This window comes from Podarcis bocagei (assembly GCF_964188305.1).
Source record: "Podarcis bocagei genome assembly, chromosome: 2".
In the NCBI taxonomy this organism is placed as follows: Eukaryota; Metazoa; Chordata; class Lepidosauria; order Squamata; family Lacertidae; genus Podarcis; species Podarcis bocagei.
The window spans coordinates 3806392-3827784 of NC_138126.1; the positions used below are offsets into that span (position 1 = coordinate 3806392).

General features: G+C 43.0%; 1 protein-coding gene across 1 annotated transcript; it reads left to right on the forward strand.

The window, feature by feature from the left end:
• Positions 1–2633: 2633 nt before the first annotated feature.
• On the forward strand, positions 2634–16558 carry LOC308579720 (vomeronasal type-2 receptor 26-like; the record flags this gene model as incomplete). The annotated part of the gene is made up of 6 exons (XM_081180652.1): positions 2634–2842; positions 5278–5569; positions 8991–9770; positions 14002–14232; positions 15034–15160; positions 15660–16558. The coding sequence occupies 6 exons, from the start codon at positions 2634–2636 to the stop codon at positions 16556–16558; spliced, it is 2538 nt and encodes an 845-aa protein (XP_081036778.1).
• Between the last annotated feature and the right edge of the window lie 4835 nt (positions 16559–21393).

The following is a 21393-nucleotide window of genomic DNA, read 5'->3' on the forward strand; positions in this document are numbered from 1 at the left end:
TCTGTCTGAAAGTATTTTCACTTTTTGCTGGGAGCGAGAGAGACACACAGCATGTGTCCAAGTTCAGGTGGAATCGTTCTTTTGCCTGCTGATGTAAATAAAACGCTGTTAGAAAGAACAGTGTGTGGACTTTTTCCTTCTTCTCACACGGAAAGCAACCGCTGCACAGCTCTGCAGCTGCCTGGAAGAAGTTTTGCACAGAGGAAATGTGCCGGACAGGCAGCAAAGTCCAACAGCAGCATCAGGGCAGACTTGAGCGTAGGGTAGGGAGAGTAGCTGGGTCTAAAGTGGTCCCATTTCTCTTTCCAGTTGGGGGCATATCTAGAAAGTGTGCTCCTCTTTGTTACACTATATGCTCACAGCTGCAAGACTTTTATATGTGCAAAGATGCAAGGACACATCATTACCAACATTGGAATAATGGCTGTTAAAGCTAACGGATTTAGCTGAGATGGCAAAACTGACACATTCAATAAGAGAAAAGCCATTGTTAAGATTTGTTGAAGACCGGAAACCTCTCATAGAATTTTTGCGTGAAAAACAAAATGAAACAATAACATCTCGATTTGAGGTTTGTAGATAATTTATTTATAGAAAGTGGCTTCGTGGGGTTTTATTGTGAAATGGATGAAGGGATAATTGTTTTTATGTAGCAAACAGCTGAAGAATCAGAAGTTCTTTACTTGTGGGGACTTCAGCATCCATGCCGAGCCAACTGCTTCTGGAGTGGCTCAGGACTTCATGGCTTCCACGATGACTATGGGGCTGTCCCAACATGTCACCGTCCTAATGCATGTGACAGGCCACACTCTGGACCTTTCCCCCCTCAAATGGGCAGGAAGAGGGTGAACTAAAAGTGAGGGACATTGACATCAGTCCCTTGTCAAGTTCACATCACTTCCTGTTGAGATTGAGGGTAACAGCACCTTTTACACTTGGCAGAGGCAGGAGACCTCTTTGGATGGTCAGTCTTTGGAAGCTGGTTGATTCAATAGGTTTCCAGATGGCTGCTGGGAGCGATAATCAAACAAAATCTGGAGGACACCATGTTAGGGCCCCCTGTTCTAGAATGGTAAACATTCAAAACACTTGGAGAAATGAAAAATCTTGGTTTAAGAGTGAGCATTTAAAAGAAGAACTACGCCCTAGGTAGAAATGAGAAACAGGCTGACATGACCTCACCTTGTGCCTGTGCCAACGCTCCACTTTGGCACAAGACACAGTCACTTCCACTCCATCCACTGAAATCACTCTTAGGCCAACACTCGGCAGTGGGAGGGGGGTGCCCTTGGCCTGGCGTTGGAGGACCACAACCAAGCAGAGATTGTCATTGGGCTGGATTGGGACTTCATCAGCCGATTACAACTCTGCTATGAGATCTTCAGTGGTGGCTCCTTTGTTACTGAGCCAAGCTCAAGGTTTTACGGAAGCTCCTAACAGCTTGGGAAGAGTTGACTGGAGGAATTGTCTTCTTCCCTATATATTCACTCATCTGCTTTGGTTTGAAAAACTGGCACAATTGTTGGTGCCCAGGCCTTTTTTTAAAGAAAGAAAATAAGGTGCTTGCACTCACCATGAAGTTGTTACTTTATACAACACCTTTAACATTTGGGGCAAAGGTACCAGTACTGCGCACCCTTGAGTACCCACAGAAAAAAGCACTGCTGGTGCCACACAATGCTCATTCTGGACAGGTGAAAATGGATCCCTTCCTGTGGCAGCACCTACACTTTGCCACATTCTGCCTTTTGACACCTTCACTGTATTCTTTTTGATGCCTGGGAAAACAATTTATATTGAGGGAAGTCTGTTTAGATGTGTAGAAGTGAACATGTTCTTTAATCTATATTTAGCTTAACTTTTACTTAATAATTTTTTGGATTTCCAAATAGATCTGTTTTTATCTTGTCTTTCCCCAATAAACTTATTATTATTCTTGTGGGGGGTTTTGTACAAGAAAGCGGTGAATGAATTTTGTTTCAAATAAAAATAGAGATTTAGGCAGCATCATGGAGGTGGATAAGGCCATAAACAGCTACTAGCCCTTATGAATATGGCCTCCCCCCACTGTTTGGACTCTTCACCTGATACAGCTTCAGGGCATTTTTGTTGTCAATCACGTTCAGCCAAACTCAACTTTCTCCCTCCTTGAACCTTGTCAGTCTCTTGAGTCAACATGTTTTTCTCCTGCTCTGCACCTGCTCCCAGAGGAGACCTTTCTTCCCCTTACAATTATCAGAACCACAGTGATCTCTTCTTATCCCCCATGAACACCCTTCGAATGCTGCCTTTGGTAACAATAACCCAAACATCACAATCAAGAGCAGTAGGAGGTTATTTACTCCACTGTGCCTCAGAAGTTTGATGTATGAAATATTTTTTGTGCCACAACGAGTCCTTGCAGTCAATATCGTTTTCAGGTGTAGGGGATGTCCTTGTGTAGCTTAATCAGAACATAGGAAGCCGCCTTCTAGCTTAGCAAACGAGAGCTCTAGCACTCCGTTATATCATGTCCTCTTTGTCTCTGAAGCCAGAGCTGGACATGTCTTTGCAATAGTTTAGGCTTCTTCTGATTAGCTGGCTGTGGAGTTGAGAGGAACAGTCAGAAGGGATATGTATCAGGTGGATTCAGAATGGTAACACTGCTCTTGTTGCTCCTTCTAGTAACCTACGGGATGCAGCATAAGGCAAAATGCTCACTGAATCTGATCAGGGATATCAATTGTGCTGTGAATTTTTACAGGCCAGGAAACCATCTCATTAGTGGAATTGTATCTTCAAGATTCATTGGAGATCGTTTTCCCTTCACCTTCTACAGCACCCCCTTGAACTATGTTGAAACGTGAGTAATGTATTGATGTGTTTCTGCTTCACTCGAGTTCTCTTGATGTACGTGGGTCAGCCCCTCTGAGATGAAAGTGACTGATGCTAGGGTGGGTCTCTCCTGGAGGTCTATGGTGTCCTGGAGGTTTATGGAGGTATACGGGGTGTGGCTGTTGCAGGTTTTCTGTAGTTAGCAAAATGAAATTCATTCTCTCATTGTGTCTCATGGAACCTTGGAGCATTTTTTGGGATGAAAATTTTGGAGTTCTCCCACTCTCAACCAAAAAATTTTTTCTAGAAGTTTATGAATTAATGCCCCAGGACTGAGCCACTACCCTCACCTGGAGATGAACGGGAGATTGGTTCTCTCACTCAGAAAAGTGAATGTTGAAAGGCAGGCTTGTCCTTTATAGCTGGGTACAATGATAGATGGGGAGAACAATTTTCAATGCACAATTATTTTCCCCAGGCACAAAGCAATCTATGCAACTGAAAACTGTAACCCTCTACTATGCTTAGGCAGGTGCTCTTCTCATGCTTTGATTCCAAACATGCCAACCCTTTTATGGGAAGCAATGTTTGTGAGATGTATAATGCCTGGAAAAGACCTTAGCTACTGACCACTGGACAAAGCGGAGCCGGACTTCCACAAGGCCGCTGAGTGTGAGAGATTTTATTTAAAAAAATTAGAATAATTTATTTATAAAAGGATAAAATATAAAGTAGGATTTCCCCACAGGGTAAGTTTAGCACGTGGAAATGGATCCTAATACTGTCCACCTAACCAAAGGCTTTACTGTATGTATGTATTCTCTAAAGTTGCTCAGCTTGGGAGATTAAGACCCCCAGTAGGTCTCCAGTGTCTGATACTTGACAATAAATAAACATGCTGGTATAATTCCAGATTTGGAATTCCAAAGCCACCTTCCTTAATTTGTGATGGCATTTTCTGCAATGATATTCTCAGTACATTTGAACTCCAAATACATTTCCTAAACAGGAACTTTATCTTTTGGAAATATGATTGGGATATAAAAACTGGAAGTCTTCTCAGAATATAAATAAATCTGGGATAATGTTCGTTTTGAGAGAGTTCACCCTTCCCCAAAGGATAAGGTTTAATGACTCCCATCTATCAATATTGGAGAAGCCTCTTTTGTCACTTTTTGGATTAGTTGCAGTTTCTGAGCCACCGTCAAAGGTAGCTCCATGTAGAGCACATTGCAGTAGTCCAAGTGGAAGATAATCAAAGCATGCACCACTCTGGTGAAGCAGTCTGAGGGCAGGTAGGGTTTCAGCCTGTGTACCAGAGGGAGCTGGTAGACAGCTGCACTGGACACAAAATTGACCTGCGCCTCCATGGACAGCTGTGAGTCCAAAATGACTCCCAGGCTGCGCACCTGGTCCTTCAGGGGCACAGTTACCCCTTTCAGGACCAGGGAATCCTCCACACCTGCCCGCCTCCTGTCCCCCCAAAACAGTACTTCTGTCTTGTCAGGATCCAACCTCAATCTAGATTCAGGTAGGTAGCCGTGTTGGTCTGACACAGTCAAAATAAATAAATTTTGTCCAGTAGAACCTTAGAGACCAACTAAGTTCGTTCTGGGGGTAAGCTTTTGTGTTCATGCACACGAAAGCTTATACCCAGAACAAACTTAGTTGGTCTCCAAGGTGCAACTGGACAAAATTTATTTATTTATTTATTTCAGCCTCAATCTGTTAGCCATCATCCATCCTCCAGTTGCCTCCAGACACTCACAGAGGACATTCACTGCTTTCACTCGTTCTGATTTAAATGAGAGGTAGAGCTGGGTATAATTTGCAAACTGATGAACACCCAGCCCAAGCCCCCGGTGATTTATCCCAGCGGCTTCATATAGATGTTTAAAAGCATGGGGGAGAGGACGGAACCCTGAGGCACCCCACAAGTTTGAGCCCAGGGGTCTGAACACTCACCCCCCAACACCACTTTCTGGAAATGGCCCAGGAGGAAGGAGCGGAACCACTGTATAACAGTGCCCCCAGCTCCCAGTCCCTCTAGACAGTCACAAAGGATGTCACGGTCAGTGGTATTAAAGGCTGCAGGGAGATCCTGCAGAACAAGAAAACAGCTTTCACCTTTGTCCCTAGCACACTGGAGATCATCGATCAGCGCAACTAAGGCAGTTTCCGTCCCATGATGAGGCCTGAATTGGAAGGGATCAAAATGGTCTGCATCCTCCAGTCATGACTGGAGTTGTTCAGCAACCACCCGCTCAATCACCTTGCCCAAGAATGGAAGATTTGAGACTGGGAGGTAGCTGGCCATATTGGCCAGGTCAAAATGTATTTTTAAGAGTTTAGTATTACAGAAGTATTTTAGAAAGCCTTAAGATATTTAGTGGCTATAGGAGAAGGCTATACTTTCAATTTCACTGAACTGAATGTCACTATGTGACATAATTCTTTTTGCAGTTCTGTGAATAAGAGGGCATGGCAAATTCTTAGCTTCTTGCTGGCCATGCAGGATGTCAATCATAACCCCAGGCTCCTACCCAACATCACCTTGGGCTACAGCATCTATGAGACCCATTTTGATGGAAGAACCACTTCTGATGCCCTGACAGATCTGCTTGCTGGTGGGAAAATCAATATCCCTAACTACACCTGTGGAAGGCAGAAAACATTACTGGCTGTTCTTGAACGGGGTGAATCCGACATCTCCATGCACATTGCAGGCATGTTGGGAATCTACAAAATCCCACAAGTAAGAATGGGCTTTGCCATCTCATGAAACAACAAATTATGCTGAGTATACTATAACTATTTTAATAAATAAACTGAGCAAAATGATAGGAAGAAAGGGACATAATGTTAAATGTACAACTGCTTTAATATAAATACAGTGGTACCTCGGGTTAAGTACTTAATTCGTTCCGGAGGTCCGTACTTAACCTGAAACTGTTCTTAACCTGAAGCACCACTTTAGCTAATGGGGCCTCCTGCTGCCACCGGAGCACGATTTATGTTCTCATCCTGAAGCAAAGTTCTTAACCTGAAGCACTATTTCTGGGTTAGCGGAGTCTGTAACCTGAAGCGTATGTAACTCGAGGTACCACTGTATTCTTCAATGTGCATTAACCAATATTTTCCCCTGTCAAATCTACAAATAGTGTAATAAAAATCCATGCTAAAGCTGAAATAATACTTGGAGGTGACTTCAATGGTATGATTTCATGATTTCATCTATGATTGACATATCTCAAAAAAGGCAATCTAGCCAAGACCTAGCCAAGGAAATGCAAGAAAGCAAAGTGGCTATCCAATGAGGCCTTACAAATAGCAGGGGATAGAAGGCAAGCAAAATGTGAGGGAGATAGTGAAAGATACAGGAAATTGAATGCAGATTTCCAAAGAATAGCAAGGACAGATAAGAGGGCCTTCTTAAACAAACAATGCAAAGAAATAGAGGAAAACAGCAGAATGGGGAAAATCAGAGATCTCTTCAAGAAAATTGGAGATATGAAAGGAACATTTTGTTACAAAGATTACCATAATAAAGGACAAAAGTGGAAAGGACCTAACATAAGCAGAAGACACCAAGAAGAGGAATTATACCAGAAAGATACAGAGATTTCATACAGCCCAGGTAGTGTGGTTGCTGACCTTGAGCTAGACATCCTGGAGAGTGAAGTCAAATGGGCCTTAGAAAGCACTGCAAATAACAAGGCCAGTGGAAGTGATGCTATTCAAGCTGAACTGTTTAAAATTTTAAAAGATGATGCTGTTAAGGTGCTACACTCAATATGCCAGCAAGTTTGGAAAACTCAGCAGTGGCCAGAGGATTGGAGAAGATCAGTCTACATCCCAATCCCAAAGAAAGGCAGTGCCAAAGAATGCTCCAACTACCGCACAATTGCACTCATTTCACACGCTAGCAAAGTTATGCTTAAAATTCTACAAGGCAGGCTCAAGCAGTATGTGGACCGAGAACTCTCAGAAGCGCAAGCTGGATTTAGAAGGGGCAGAGGAACCAGAGACCAACTTGCAAACATGACCTGGATTATGGAGAAAGCTAGAGAGTTCCAGAAAAACATCTACTTCTGCTTCATTGACTACACAAAAGCATTTGACTGTGTCGACCACAGCAAAATATGGCAAGTTCTTAAAGAAATGGGAGTGCCTGATCACCTCGTCTGCCTCATGAGAAATCTCTATGTGGGATGAGAAGCTATAGTTAGAACTGGATATGGAACAACTGATTGGTTCAAAATTGGGAAAGGAATACGACAAGGCTGTATATTGTCTCCCTGCTTATTTAACTTATATGCAGAATTCAGCATGCGAAAGGCTGAACTGGATGAATCCCAAGCCAGAATTAAGATTGCTGGAAGAAATATCAACAACCTCAGATATGCAGATGACACAACCTTGATGGCAGAAAGTGAGGAGGAATTAAAGAACCTTTTAATGAGGGTGAAAGAGGAGAGCGCAAAATATGGTTTGAAGCTCAACATCAAAAAACTAAATAAAAAAATTCCTTCCAGTAGCACCTTAAAGACCAACTAAGTTAGTTCTTGGTATGAGCTTTCGTGTGCATGCACACTTCTTCAGATACACTGAAACAGAAGTGCACACGAAAGCTCATACCAAGAACTAACTTAGTTGGTCTTTAAGGTGCTACTGGAAGGATTTTTTTTATTTTGACTATGGCAGACCAACACGGCTACCTATCTGTATCAAAAAAACTAAGATCATGGCCACTGGTCCCATCACCTCCTGGCAAATAGAAGGGGAAGAAATGGAAGCAGTGAGAGATTTTACTTCCACTGCAGATGGTGAGAGCAGTCACGAAATTAAAAGACGCCTGCTTCTTGGGAGAAAAACAATGACAAACCTAGACAGCATCTTAAAAAGCAGAGACATCACCTTGCTAACAAGATAGTTAAAGCTCTGGTTTTCCCAGTAGTGATGTATGGAAGTGAGAGCTGGACCATAAAGAAGGCTGATGGCCGAAGAATTGATGCTTTTGAATTATGGTGCTGGAGGAGACTCTGGAGAGTCCCATGGACTGCAAGAAGATCAAAACTCTCCATTCTTAAGGAAATTGGCCCTGAGTGCTCACTGGAAGGACAGATCCTGATGTTGGGAAAGATTGAGGGCAGAAGGAGAAGGGGACGACAGAGGACGAGATGGTGGGACAGTGTTCTCGAAGCTACCAGCATGAGTTTGACCAAACTGCGGGAGGCAGTGGAAGACAGGAGTGCCTGGCGTGCTCTGGTCCATGGGGTCACAAAGAGTCGGACACGACTAAACGACTAAACGACAAACCAAGACCTTTAAAACATAATGGAAGTAAATAGCTTAATAGATATTTGGAGATTCTAACATCCTACCGATAAAGACCTCACTTTCTATTTTCATGTCCACAATTCATATTTCCATAGATATTTTCCCTCATTGCTTCATGCCCAGTAGCAAAGATCACTAAAACTGAAATCCACCCAATGACTTATGCTGATTATGCCCCTTTATAAACTCCCCACTGATAAAATAACAAGTTAATACAACAATCTACAAATCTTCCACACACACCCAAAACCACCTATAGTTCAGAAGCTATAATTATATCTATTCCTAACAAATGGACCTAAACCAGCTGAATCATATAGAACAACTCCTTTGCTAAATGAAGATGCTGAGAGAGAGCTGTTCCACCTGGCCATTGGTCTGGACTCAGTCTGACCCTTATGTTTCCCACCCCTTATGGTTTTGATCTATGGGCCACTTTTAAAATGAGGCTGCATTTTAAATTGTATTTTAACCTGTATTTTAAATTGGTTCACACACACCCATTATGTTTTTACTGTAATTTTACTGGTGTAAGCCGCCCTGAGCCCGGCTCTAGCCGGGGATGGTGGGGTATTATTACTATTACTACTACTACTACTACTACTATTATTATTATTATTATTATTATTATTATTATTATTATTAATTATTATTTCCTCTGTAATTGCTAAGGTTTTAAGCGGTTTATACGTTGCTAAGCAGTTAAGTGGTTTATACATTGCTAAAATAAAATAAAAAATATTTATTTCAAATAAGGTTGAGGTTGATAATTAAATTTATCATCCAATATTTGTCCTGAAAAACAAAGCATTGGTCTCTTTCCCTTCTCTCACCAGCTCAGTTCTGGCTTTGTTCTTCATGATAAAAAACAGTCCCCTTTTGTCAACTCGATGGCCCCAAATGAAGAAGCTCAGTGCCAGGGGTTGGTCGAACTCCTCCTGCACTTCAGATGGACATGGGTCGGCCTCTTTGCTTCAGATAATGACAATGGAGAAAAGTTCCTGAGCACCTTGACACCTCTGATGAGCAAATGGGAAATTTGTGCTGCCTTCACTGAAAGAGTGCAATGGAAAACCTCCCTGTGGTTCTCTCATGAGCCACCTGCCATGTGGAGACAAGTCAATGTATTTGTTTACTATACAGATTCTCAGAATGGATTTTATGTTATCATGGAGGTACAATCTTTCTTTGAAAGGACACAAACTGGGGGGAAAGTCTGGATCACCACCGGTCTTCAGGACAACATCTTGTTTTATGAGACGGAAGCCTTCCGATATGCCCATGGTTCATTGTCCTTTGTAATGAAGACCCAAAAGGGGGCAAAAAAGGACTACTATGAGCCAAGAGCTTCTGCTTCTTGGAGAAATGCATTTGTATGTTCATATTCAAAGCATCCCTTATCTGTGAGGAGTTGGGAAAGATGCAGAGAGAAGGAGAATCATATGCTGCTGCCCCAGAAGATCGAAGGGATCCACTCCCAAGACAGTTATATCACTTACTACAGTGTCCAAGTTGTGGCTCAGGCCTTGAATGAAGCCTATTCATCCAGATCAAAGCAGAGGTTGATGGTGGGTGGAGGAGACAAGATGGAACGTCAAAGTCTACAGTCATGGCAGGTATGGCCTCTTGATATCTATATCTATATATGTAATATTTCTTAGTTTACAAAAATACATGCATTGTCTTTTTTCAAGTTGTGCTTGTACAGATCATTTTTATTTGGTGTGAGACATTAGTGTTACATACAGGGTTAGGTTAGGAAGAAAAGAGGGGGAAAGAGGGGGAGGAGGAATGGTGAGTGGGGTGAGGTCAGATGGTTATGCTTCTATTCTTCTGCTTAGTGTATGCGTGGGGTTTTGTGTCAGCATCACTTGTCTAGGTTCTCTTACTATTTGCTTGTTGTATTTCTGTTGTGACGTGGGGTTTGTGATTTCAGCTCTCTTGATATAACATGCTGGAGACAGTTCTCTAGTAACACTTCTTTATTAAAGCAACAAGACTGAAGACTGAGGAGGGGAAAGCTACATTTATAGGGACAGGGGACTAGCTAGAAAGGATACATTTTGGAGGGAACAATATCAGGCAATCACAGTCCTGCCTTTTGGAGGGAACCAATAAGACAGAGGATCCAAATACAGTAGCTTAAATGAACCAATAGTAGCTGTACCCTTTGAAACCAAAAGGCAGTTCTAATGCAAATACAGACAATAATAATACAGATATAAAAATCTCAATACACAACACCCCTCCCCCCCCCCTAGTGAGCACAGCAGACGTAATCTCTCAGGTACTGTGGGGTCCTACAACTTCTACTTGATCTCCTGACAACAGGTGTTGCAGGTTCTGGATTGGGTGCTACCTGTGGTAGAGGGGCTGCTCTAGGGGTTTCGCCAGAAACAGATGGAGTCCCAGACATCTCAGGTTCCCCTACCTGTACCTCGTCCTCATGAGGACTAGCAGACCCTGGTTCATTTGCTGAAGCCCCTGGTGACTGCACCTCTGGGCCATTTTCACTCTGGTCTTGCAGCTCTGCGTCGTTAGCCAGGGATGAATTATCTGACTCCTCCCTGCTGAGCGCCCGGCGCCTCAGCTGATCTATATGTCTCTTCCAAACTTGCCCATTTTCCAAGGTCACATAATAGGACACAGGTCCACTAGCCCGGGTGACCACACCAGCCACTTACGACCGCCTCTACTTACGACCGCCTCTACTTGGGCCCGATCCAAGTTGCGACCGCGGCAAACCCGGAAGTAAATACCTGGTTTGCCGCAATTTTTGCATGCGCAGAAGCGGCTGCTGCCATCTGCACATGCGCAGAAGTGCACTGCCGCCAAATGCGCCTGCGCACAATGGCGCTTCTACCAGCGACCCGGATCCTCTTACAGACGGACCTCCAGAACTGATTACGTCCATATGTAGAGGTTCCACTGTAGTTTGGGAGGAATGGGTATGCTGTGGTGGAGATATTTTCGATTATGTCTCCAGGTGTATCCATTGTTTCATCTCGTCTTCTAGGATATACAGAATTATGTGGCGTACTTGGTTGGCAATGTAATATGATTCTATGTTGGGGATTTCCCATTCTCCTTCTGAGGAGGGGAGGTGCAGGTATATGGGGATTATTCTTGGTCTTTTGTGAAAGAAAATAAATGAGTGTAGTTTTTTCTGCCATTTGCGAAGTTGGGCTGGGGGAATCCAGATTGGGAGGATTTGGAATAGGTAGGTTAATTTTGGGATGGTGATCATTTTGATCATGGCTATTTTGTCTGAGAGAGTGAAGTTGGTGTTGTTCCATCTCCTCAAGTCTTTGTTGATTTGTCACCACAAGGGGTTGTAATTGTGGGGGTATAGTTTATTGGGGTTTCTGGTTATTTGTACGCCATGGTATCTGAACCTGGTGCAGCAAAGTTTTATCTTGGTGGTGTTAATGAATTCTTGATGTCTGTGGCTGCTCGGATTCAAATTGCTAGAAGTTCCAGAGCCAGAATGAATAGGAAGGGAGACAGTGGGCATCCTTGTTTTGTGTTTCTTTGGATTGCTATGGTATTAAAGTCCATACTGTTAGTCTTGCATTTTGCTGAGGCTCAGGACTATATTTGTTTGAGGATTTGTAAGAAGATGGGACCAAATTTCATATTAGTTAGTACGGCTGGTAGGTATTTCTATTCTAAGCGATCGAAAGCTTTGAGGATGTCTAGGAACTTAATTATCAGGGGGAGTTTAGTTGCCTTACTGTGTCCAATCAGATCCAGTAGTTTCCTGATGGGGTCTGTTATATTGCAACCAGGGACAAAGCCAATGTGGTCTGGGACTATTAACTTGTGTAGGAATTTTAAGACAGTTAGCCAAGATTGATGTGAATATCTGGTAGTCTTAGTTTATTAATGAGACTGGGCAGTGTGATTCTACGTTGAGGCTGTATTTGAGTGGTTTGGGGATAGAGACTATCTTGGAGGAGGTCAAGGTTTTAGGAATGGCGCCCCCTTTTATGATGTTGTTGAATAGGTGGGTTATGTAGGGCATCAGAGTTCTTTTAATTTCTCATAGAATTCTGCTGTAACGCTGTCTGGGCCTGGGGCTTTGGGTGGTTTCAGGTTTTTGAGGATCGTATCCATTTCCTCCAGGGTGATAGGACTGTCCATGAATTCCTGTTCCTCATCAGTTAAGGTTGTCATGCTCAGTCCTGCTAGGAATCTTCTGATATCCTCCTTGGGTGGGTTGTGGGAGGTGTATAGGTTGGAGTAAAATTCCACAGATTCTTAGGTTATTTCTTTGGGGGAGAATGTTATGTTGCCCTCTTTTTTTGGTGATGCAGTGTATTCTTGTTTTGAGTGATTTTTTTCCTATACCTGCTTGCTAATAATTTGGAGTATTTCCCTCCATACTCATAGAAGCATTGTTTTGTGTATAACATGTCGATCACTTTCTTGTTGATTTCTAGTGAATCTAGTACCCTCCTTTTTTGTTCTATACATTTAAGGAGTTTTCTAGCTCCTTTCTGTTTGTAGCGTAATGAGAGGGCCGTGATGTCTTGTTCTATTTTGCTCATTTTTGAGGAGGTTTGTTTTTCAAGGGATGCTTTCTCTTTTATGGAGGCTCCTCTTGTGACTGCTTTCATTGCATCCCAAAGGAGGGGGGTTGTTATATTGTCCACGTCATTTTCTTTCAAGTAGTTTTGAAGAGTTTTTGTGAGACTCCCTCTAATTACCTTATTTGTGGTTGGGATCAGACTGAAGGACCATGATGGGGTGGTTTGTGTTTCTTCTCCTAACTTCTACTTGTTTGTTGATTCAACCAAGGGGATCGATGCTTGTGTGAGCAGAATGCTATCTAGTCTGGACTGTGCTGTGGTGCCTGGAATGGAATGTGTAGCTGGTGTAGCCCAGGTTTTCTTTGCCCCATATGTCATAGAGACCCCTGTGTTTTTTAGCAATTTGTAAGAGTCCCTAATTTGTAAGAGTCCCTGAAGCGGCTGCCTTCAGAGGAAGGTTGTCCATGGTGTTGTAGGGTGGGTGTCTTTCAGGAAAATGCTTCTCATATTTAGGTTGAGGTCACACTCCCAGGATTGCTTCTCCTTTGGAGAAGGAGAGGAACTTGTTTAGAGTTTTCTGGATGAACTCAAGTTGTTTTTAGTTTGGCAATTGTCTTTTTGTCTTTTAGCACTGTCGTGGCTTTGAAGCTCAGGTCTCTACTGAGTATTATGGCTACTCTGAGGGCCTTTCCTGAACCAGGTGCAATCCATTGTTGACTGAAGCAGGGATCACTCAGGAGTTTGCTTCCTTTCGGTGGATTGTGTATTTCCTGTAGGAAAGGAATGTGTGGTTTCATGGTGTTCACATACGAGGTAATGCGTTTTCTTTTGATAGGGTTTCCCAACCCCCTCACATTTAATGTAATTGCTTCTAAGCTAGTCATATTGCTTATCTACTTTATAGGATGACTCCATGCCAACCCATCTGGGTTGGCCTGTGTCTCTCACCTTGTGTTTTCTATCAAACCTATTAAGTTGTGCTGACATAAAGTGTGATGGGTGGGGAAGGAAGGGTAGAATTAGATATGGGTTAAAGAGTGGGGGGTAGATTACAGAAATGGCCTCTCGCTTTTGAAGATGGTCATTTATTTTCCAACTCTGGAATCACCATAATAGGAACACAGCATACCCTACAGGTGTCTTGGAAAAACTGGGACAGCTCATTTTCTTCTCATGTGCGCACAGCAGCCATGTCCCCATATGACAAGTGAATGAATATCCAACCAATGATTTCCACCTCCACCAATCAACCAATATTTTCCACCTCTTTATAATCAATATATGCCATCCAACGTGGTTTTCTCTGTTGTTCTAGCTTCATTCATTCTTGAAAGAAGTCCATCTGTCTTCTAATACTTCAACTGATGCACAGTACTTGGATGAGAATGGGGCACTGGCCATTGACTTTGATATTGTGAATTGGGTGCTGTTTCCTAATAATTCTCATGCTGGTGTGAAAATTGGAAGCACAGAGAGACAGAAGTCCTCAAATCTAAAGTTCACCATTAGCCCAGAAACAATAGTATGGCCCACACTGTGGAAGAAGGTAGGAGAAATGTTACATGCCTTTTTAATATCTATGATATCTGCTGCATTCTAACAACTTGTTGAACATTACATATGAGGCTTTTATTGCAGTCATGGGCACTTCCTTGGAGATAAATAGCAATGAACTTAATGGATCTCACTGTTGTATAAGCATGTATAAAATCTGACAATGAATAAGAGGCTTACAAAATGAATTACAAAATGAACAGCTGTAATAAATATTTATTCACCCAGCTGGGAAAGCTTCCTAAAATGAAAATGGGAAGTGCAGATATGCCTCACGAGCAAACTAGGTGCCAAGTTCTGCAGCTTTCATGCCAACCTCAACAACGCCATTTAGCCTTTGAAGCAAAGCAGAAATCAGTCAGTCCAGCCTTATTTCACAACTGCACCAACACATAGCAGGTGTGATGGCAACAGTGTCAGGAGTTGTTTTAGTGCCCCATTTTGTAGGAATGGCTGGTTCAATGTAGAAAAGTGCAGTATATCAATGTTAAAGGGAAGAAGCAGAAACACTAAAGAGATTTCACAGCCATGCTGCTCTACAGAAAGCAAAAAGGAAATCACTCCTAACTGGGCCTGGGCTCACTTTGGGCAATTGGAAGTAAAGATGCTTTTAATGTTTCGCGCTTTATTATATTTTTATCTGTGTGGGAAGCTGCCCAGTGTGGCTGGGGTAACCCAGCCAGATGGTTAGGGTATAGATATTATTTTATTGTTAGTATTAGTGTTATTCCAGGGATCCTTCCAATACTGAACAATCTATTTCCTCAATGCTCTTTCTTCTGTTCATTTCCAGACCATGCCTCAGGCAAGATGCACAAAGAGCTGTTGCCCTGGATTTGCCAAGAAGATTCAGGAAGGGAAGCCTCCATGCTGCTATGACTGTGCTCCCTGCTCAGAAGGGACAATCTCCACTCAGGAAGGTAGGACATGACACCAGTGGAAAGAAGCCATGCATAGAAGGTTCTCTACTAGAGAACACAGTATACCTGAAGGAGCGTCTCCACCTCCATCGTTCTGCCCGGACACTGAGATCCAGCGCCGAGGGCCTTCTGGTGGTTCCCTCGCTGCAAGAAGCCAAGTTACAGGGAAGCAGGCAGAGGGCCTTCTCGGTAGTGACACCCGCCCTGTGGAATGCCCTCCCACCAGATGTCAAAGAGAAAAATAACAGACCAAACTTTTAGAAAACATCTGAAGGCAGCCCTGTTTAGGGAAGCTTTTAATGTTTAATAGGTTATTGTAATTTAGTGTTTTGTTGGAAGCCGCCCAGAGTAGCTGGGGAAACCCAGCCAGATGGGTGGGGTATTATTATTATTATTATTTCTTAATCTCTCCCATATGCAAACCATTCCCCACAATTGTAAGACTGCTCTAGGTGTATGACTAATGTTAGCATACTGAAGTCTCTCTTTCTCTGTGCAGATGCCAATGAATGTACCAAATGTCCAGAAGATCAGCATCCAAACAAAAACCACGATCAATGTGTCCCCAAAGCAATCACCTTCTTGTCCTATGATGATTACTTGGGGATCCTCCTGGCTTCCTTTGCCCTACTCTTATCTTCAACCACAGGCTGCATTTTGGGAATATTCATGAAATACAATGAAACTTCCCTAGTCAAGGCCAACAACAGGGACCTCTCCTACATCCTCCTCTTCTCTCTCCTGCTCTGCTTTTTGTCCTCTTTCCTCTTCATCGGCCGGCCAAGGAAAGTCACCTGTCTTCTCCGACAAATGGTCTTCAGCATTGTCTTCTCATCTGCCATCTCTTCTGTGTTGGCAAAAACCATCACTGTGGTTCTGGCCTTCATGGCCACCAAGCCAGGGAACAGGCTGAGGAAATGGCTGAGGAAAAGTCTGACCAACTCCATTGTCATTTCCTGTTCCACTGTCCAACTTGTCATCTGCATCACCTGGCTGGGACTTTCTCCTCCATTCCCAAACTCTGACATGAGATCCCTCCCTGGCGAGATCATCTTGCAATGCAATGAAGGGTTTGTGGCCATGTTTTACGCTGTCCTTGGCTACATGGGCTTCCTGGCTGCCATCTGCTTCACAGTGGCTTTCCTAGCCAGGAATCTGCCTGGGGCCTTCAATGAAGCCAAGCTGATCACCTTCAGCATGCTGGTCTTCTGCAGTGTTTGGGTGTCCTTTGTGCCCACCTACCTGAGCACCAAGGGGAAATACATGGTAGCTGTGCAGGTTTTCTCTATCTTGGTCTCCAGTGCTGGGCTTCTGGGCTGCATCTTCATGCCCAAGTGCTACATTATTTTACTGAAGCCCGAACTGAACACGAAGGAGTACCTGACGGCAAAAAAATAAACAGAGAGAGGGAGGGAGGGAGGGAGGGAGAGGGAGGGAGAGGGGGGAGAGGGAGGGAGAGAGGGAGGGTGAGGCTGATTGTATCTATAGCACAGAGACCTGCTTGGATGAGTGAACAGGCTGGAGTTGGTCTTACCCAGCCTTGCCCACCTGGTTATTCAGTGCAGCATCAGGGCAGACCTGAGGGTCGGGGAGGGGGAGTAGCTGCATCTAAAGAGATCCCATCTCTTTCTCCAAGCTCTCTGTCCAGTTGGGGGAGTATCTAAAATATGTGTTCTCCTTTGTTACAATATATGATCACGACTGCGAGACTTTTATATGCACCAAGATGCAAGGAAACATCATTGCCAACAATGGAATAATGGCTGTTAATTCTAAAGGGTTTAGCTGAGCTGGCAAAATTGACATGTTGAATCAGAGAAAGCCATTGTTTTGTTTTTTTAAAATAATATTTATTAAAGTTTCAAAAGGTACAAAAAACAAAACAGAAAAACAAAGAACAGCACACACAAAAAATTCCACCTTTAAGATCTCATTTTCAATAACTTCTTTTCACGACTTCCCCTCACCTCCCCTTCTTGTATTCCAAATCCAATTATTTGTTCAACAAGTTTTTATCCCTAATGTCTTAACCTTATTTTGTTAATGTATTTCTTTATAATAGATTTTAACCCTTAATTCATTATTATATTTAGTTCAGTTTATAAAACAACTTATAGATTGTATACCTTGATCATATGTAAAAAAAAAAGAGAAAAAAACTTTTTCTAAGGTTGACCCTATTTCCCTTCCACGAATTCCCCATTCTTATAATGATAAACAACATAAAATTTTGACACAGCAAAAGAAAGATCAGGCCCCCTTTGGACTTCCAAACCCCACCCTTCTCTCCCCAGTTTCAATCCCAAACCATAGTCCATTAGTCCGTCTTTTTAGCCTGGTGACCTTACGTCCGAGGCTCTCAAATCTCTCTCAGTCCCTTTCAGCCGGCTTCTTTGAAAGTCCCTTATGATTGACACCCAAACTCGAAGAGGCAATTTCTCAATAATGTCCATGATCCTTCCAGCCAGGCCTACTTGTTTAGAGGTGGAGCTCAAGCTCTGTTTCTTAAATCCATGTGTCCCAAATACTCCAGCTTCCACCTTGGTCGAGCTTGTAGTCATCTTGACAGGTCTCCGGCTCTCGTTTACCTTCTGTAACGTTTCGGCCACCCCTCCTTTCTGCTCCTCCTGTTCAGCAAGTATCTTTTCCTCCTCTTCAGTCTTTGGTTTCTTTTCCTGTCCAGCTGCCTGTGTTTTGATCATCAAGTCCTTTTCCAACTCAGAGGGTATATTTACTGTTTACTTCGGTTTTGTAGGACTTGTAGACAAAACATGGCCTTGCTCATACATCTTTCGCAGCTTTCCCATGAGAAAGACAACCTCATCCAGATCTGCCAGAATTTTCCGACCTATTTCCATTCTTGTAATGTCCGTGAATCCCCTCTAGAGGGATTCTGGTTATTTAATATTCCTTTCACTTCCGATCCAAAAGTCAAATTTATTTGTATCAATCTTTCTTTACTTTCAATACTTTGTAACGATATAACCGGCTAAAACCAAAGCTTTCAGTTTTTCCCGGCTTTGACAGCTAATTTGACAGCTGTCAAAGTCTTCTGTAAACCCTCAGCAGGCTCTTTTCACGGGTTACTCCCAGTCTCAAGAAGAGTGGCTCTTAATCTAAACAAATAAATTCTTGTCCTCCAGCACAGTAACTTAGACTTTTAAATCCGTGGAATTAATAACTTTTATCCAATCAGGAAGAAAAAACAGCTCTTCTCGCAACCTTAGTTGGCAAATCCTTGCTTTAAACTGTTTGCAATGGGGGGGAGACGGACTTCCTCTTTGCACCTCCCCCGCTCGTGCCAAATCCACAAAGAAAATAATTTTAGTCCAATTTCCAAATTACTCACGGGTTGTTGTTCTTGATTTTAAGTCCAATTTTTTAAAAGGAAGAAGTCAGCACTCTCCGACAAATGGCATGCGGCTTCGCTCGGCAGGGGAAGCAGAAGACTCACAGCACCACGCCGCTCCCCGTCACCCGTTCTGTAGCCTTTAAAAAGGCTCCTTCGCGGGTCAGGAGGGCGCTAACGGTGCCCGCCAAGTCACCATGTCCACGGCCATGTCCCGTGGTTTTTAAGGGTCCCCGCGTCGCCGGCACGGCAAGACCCGGCCCCTGTCGAGCAGATTCCCTCCGGAGCTCGGAGGGAATCCGCCATTAGCCGATCGCGCTAACCCGGAAGTCCCAGAGAAAGCCATTGTTAACATTTCTAAAGACCAGAAACCTCTCATAGACTTTTTGCATGAAAAAGAAATTGAAATAATGACATCTGGATTTGAAGTTTGAACATAAGTTTTGTTTATAGGTTTATAGATTCTCTCTCGCTCTCTCTCGCTCTCCCCCCCCCCCCACACCTTTCTGTGTTTTTATTGTATCTATATAAAAGTCTTGGTTTGGTTTAAAAAGTGGAAAGTATATAAATTTTGTATTTTTCTCTGTAAACCTTAATAAACTATGTAGACATGTAACAGTTGACATGTTCTTTAATCTTTCTTTAGCTTAACATTTTACTTAACAATAGTTTGGATTTCTAAATATATCTGTTTTTATCGTTGTCTTTTCCCCAGAAATTTATTATTCTTCTTGAGTTATTTTTTGTAAACCTCTATCTACAATAAAGTGGTATGTGAATTTTGTTTAAAATAAAAATAGTAATTTAGGCCACATCATGGAGGTGGATAAGGCTATAAACAGCTACTAGCCCTTATGAAGATGGCCTCCCTCCACTGTTTTAGGCAGGAAGACTCTGAATCCCATATACTGAATCCCATATAGGGAAAGGGCTGCTGCACTGACCCCTTTCTTGTGGGCTTCCCATTGGGGCAACTGGCTGTCCATTTTGAGAAGAGGATGCTGGACTTTATGGACTCTTCACCTGATCCAGCTTCAGGGCTCTTCTGATGTCAATCATGTTCAGCCAAACTCAACTTTCTACCTCCTTGAATCTTGTCAGTTTCTTGAGTCAACATGTTTTTCTCCTGCTCTGCACCTGCTCCCAGAGGAGACCTTTCTTCCCTTATAATTATCAGAACCACAGTGATCTATTTTTATCCCTATGAACCCCCTTTCCAATGTTGCCTTTAAGAACAATAACACAAACATCACAATCAAGAGCAGCAGGAGGTTATTTACTCCACCGTGCCTGAAAAGTTTGATATATAAAATATTTTGTGTGCCACGGAGTCCTTGCAGTCAAGGTCAGGTGAAAAGGATGTAGGAGATAAGTCCTTGTGAAGCTTAATCAGAATATAGGAAGCCGCCTTCTAGCTTAGTACTATCTACTGACCGGTGGCAGCTCTCCAAGTAGAGGACATCTTCAGCCCTACCTGGAACAGTTAGGAGAGGTTGAACCTGGCACTTTTTGGGTGCAAACCAATGCTCTACCCCTCAGCTATATCCTTTCCTCTTTGTCTCGGGAGCCAGAGCTGGGAACGTCTTTACAGGAGTTTAGGCTTCTTCTGAAAATCTGGCTATGGAGTTGAGAGGAACAGTCAGAAGGGACGTGTAGCAGGTGGATTCAGAATGATATCACTGCTCTTGTTGCTCCCTCTTGTAACCTACGGGATGCAGCAGAAGGCAAAATGCTCACTGAATCTGATCAAGGATGTCAATTACGTTTCGAATTTTTACAGGCCAGGAAACCATCTCATTAGTGCATTAGTATCTGCAAAAACCATTGGAGAGCAGTACCCCTTCACCTTCTACAAAACCCCCTTGAACTGGGTTTCTGCGTGAGTAATGTATTGATGTGTTTCTGCTACACTCCTGGTCTCATGATGCACCTGGTCAGGCCCTCTGAGATGAAAGTGACTGAAGCTAGGGTGGGTCGCTCCTGGAGGCCTATGGGCTCCTAGAGGTCGATGGAGGTCTATGGGGTGTGCCTGTTGCTGGTTTTCTGTAGTTAGCCAAATGAAATTCATTCTTTCATTGTGTCTCATGGAACCTTGGAGCATTTCTTGTCATGAAAACTGTGGAGTTCTCCCATTCTCAACCCAATAAAAGTGAATGTTGAAAGGCAGGCTTGTCCTTTATAGTGGGGTGCAGTGATGGGCACAAAGGGTCTGATTTCTTTCCGCAGGGTCTGTAAGACAGAGTTGTTCCGCCTGGCCTTTGGCTTGGAATCAACTTGACCCCCTTCCCCTCTTTCCTTTTTCTTTTCTCCTTCTGTGATGGAACTCTATTTGAGGACTTCCCTGGCTTTTTTTCTGGCCCACCTAGGACCTGTCTGGATAGTTGGCCTTGGTGAAGATTTGACGTTTTCATCCCCAAAAAGTTTTTGATTTGAGTTTCTACTGAAACGAGGCTGTATATTAATGTTGTATTTTAATCTTGTTTTTAAGTTGTATTTTAATCAATTGTTTTTATACCTGGTGTTAGCTGCCCTGAGCCCGGTCTTGGCTTGGGAGGGCAGGGTATAAATAAAATTTATTATTATTATTAAAGTAATCTTTGCAACTGAAAACTGTAGCTCTCTACTATGCTTAGGCAGGTGCTCTTCTCATGCTTTGATTCCAAACATGCCAACCATTTTATGGGAAGCAATGTTTGTGAGATATATAATGCCTGGAGAAGACCTTAGATACAGTGGTAGCTACTGACCACTGGACAAAAAAGAGCCAGGCTTCCTCAATCTTCCCGGCCCTCGTGGGGTGGAGGATTCTAAGCCATGAAAAGCTGCTGAGTGTCAGAGATTTTATTGAAAAAAGTATTAGAAGCATTTAATTTATAAAAAGATA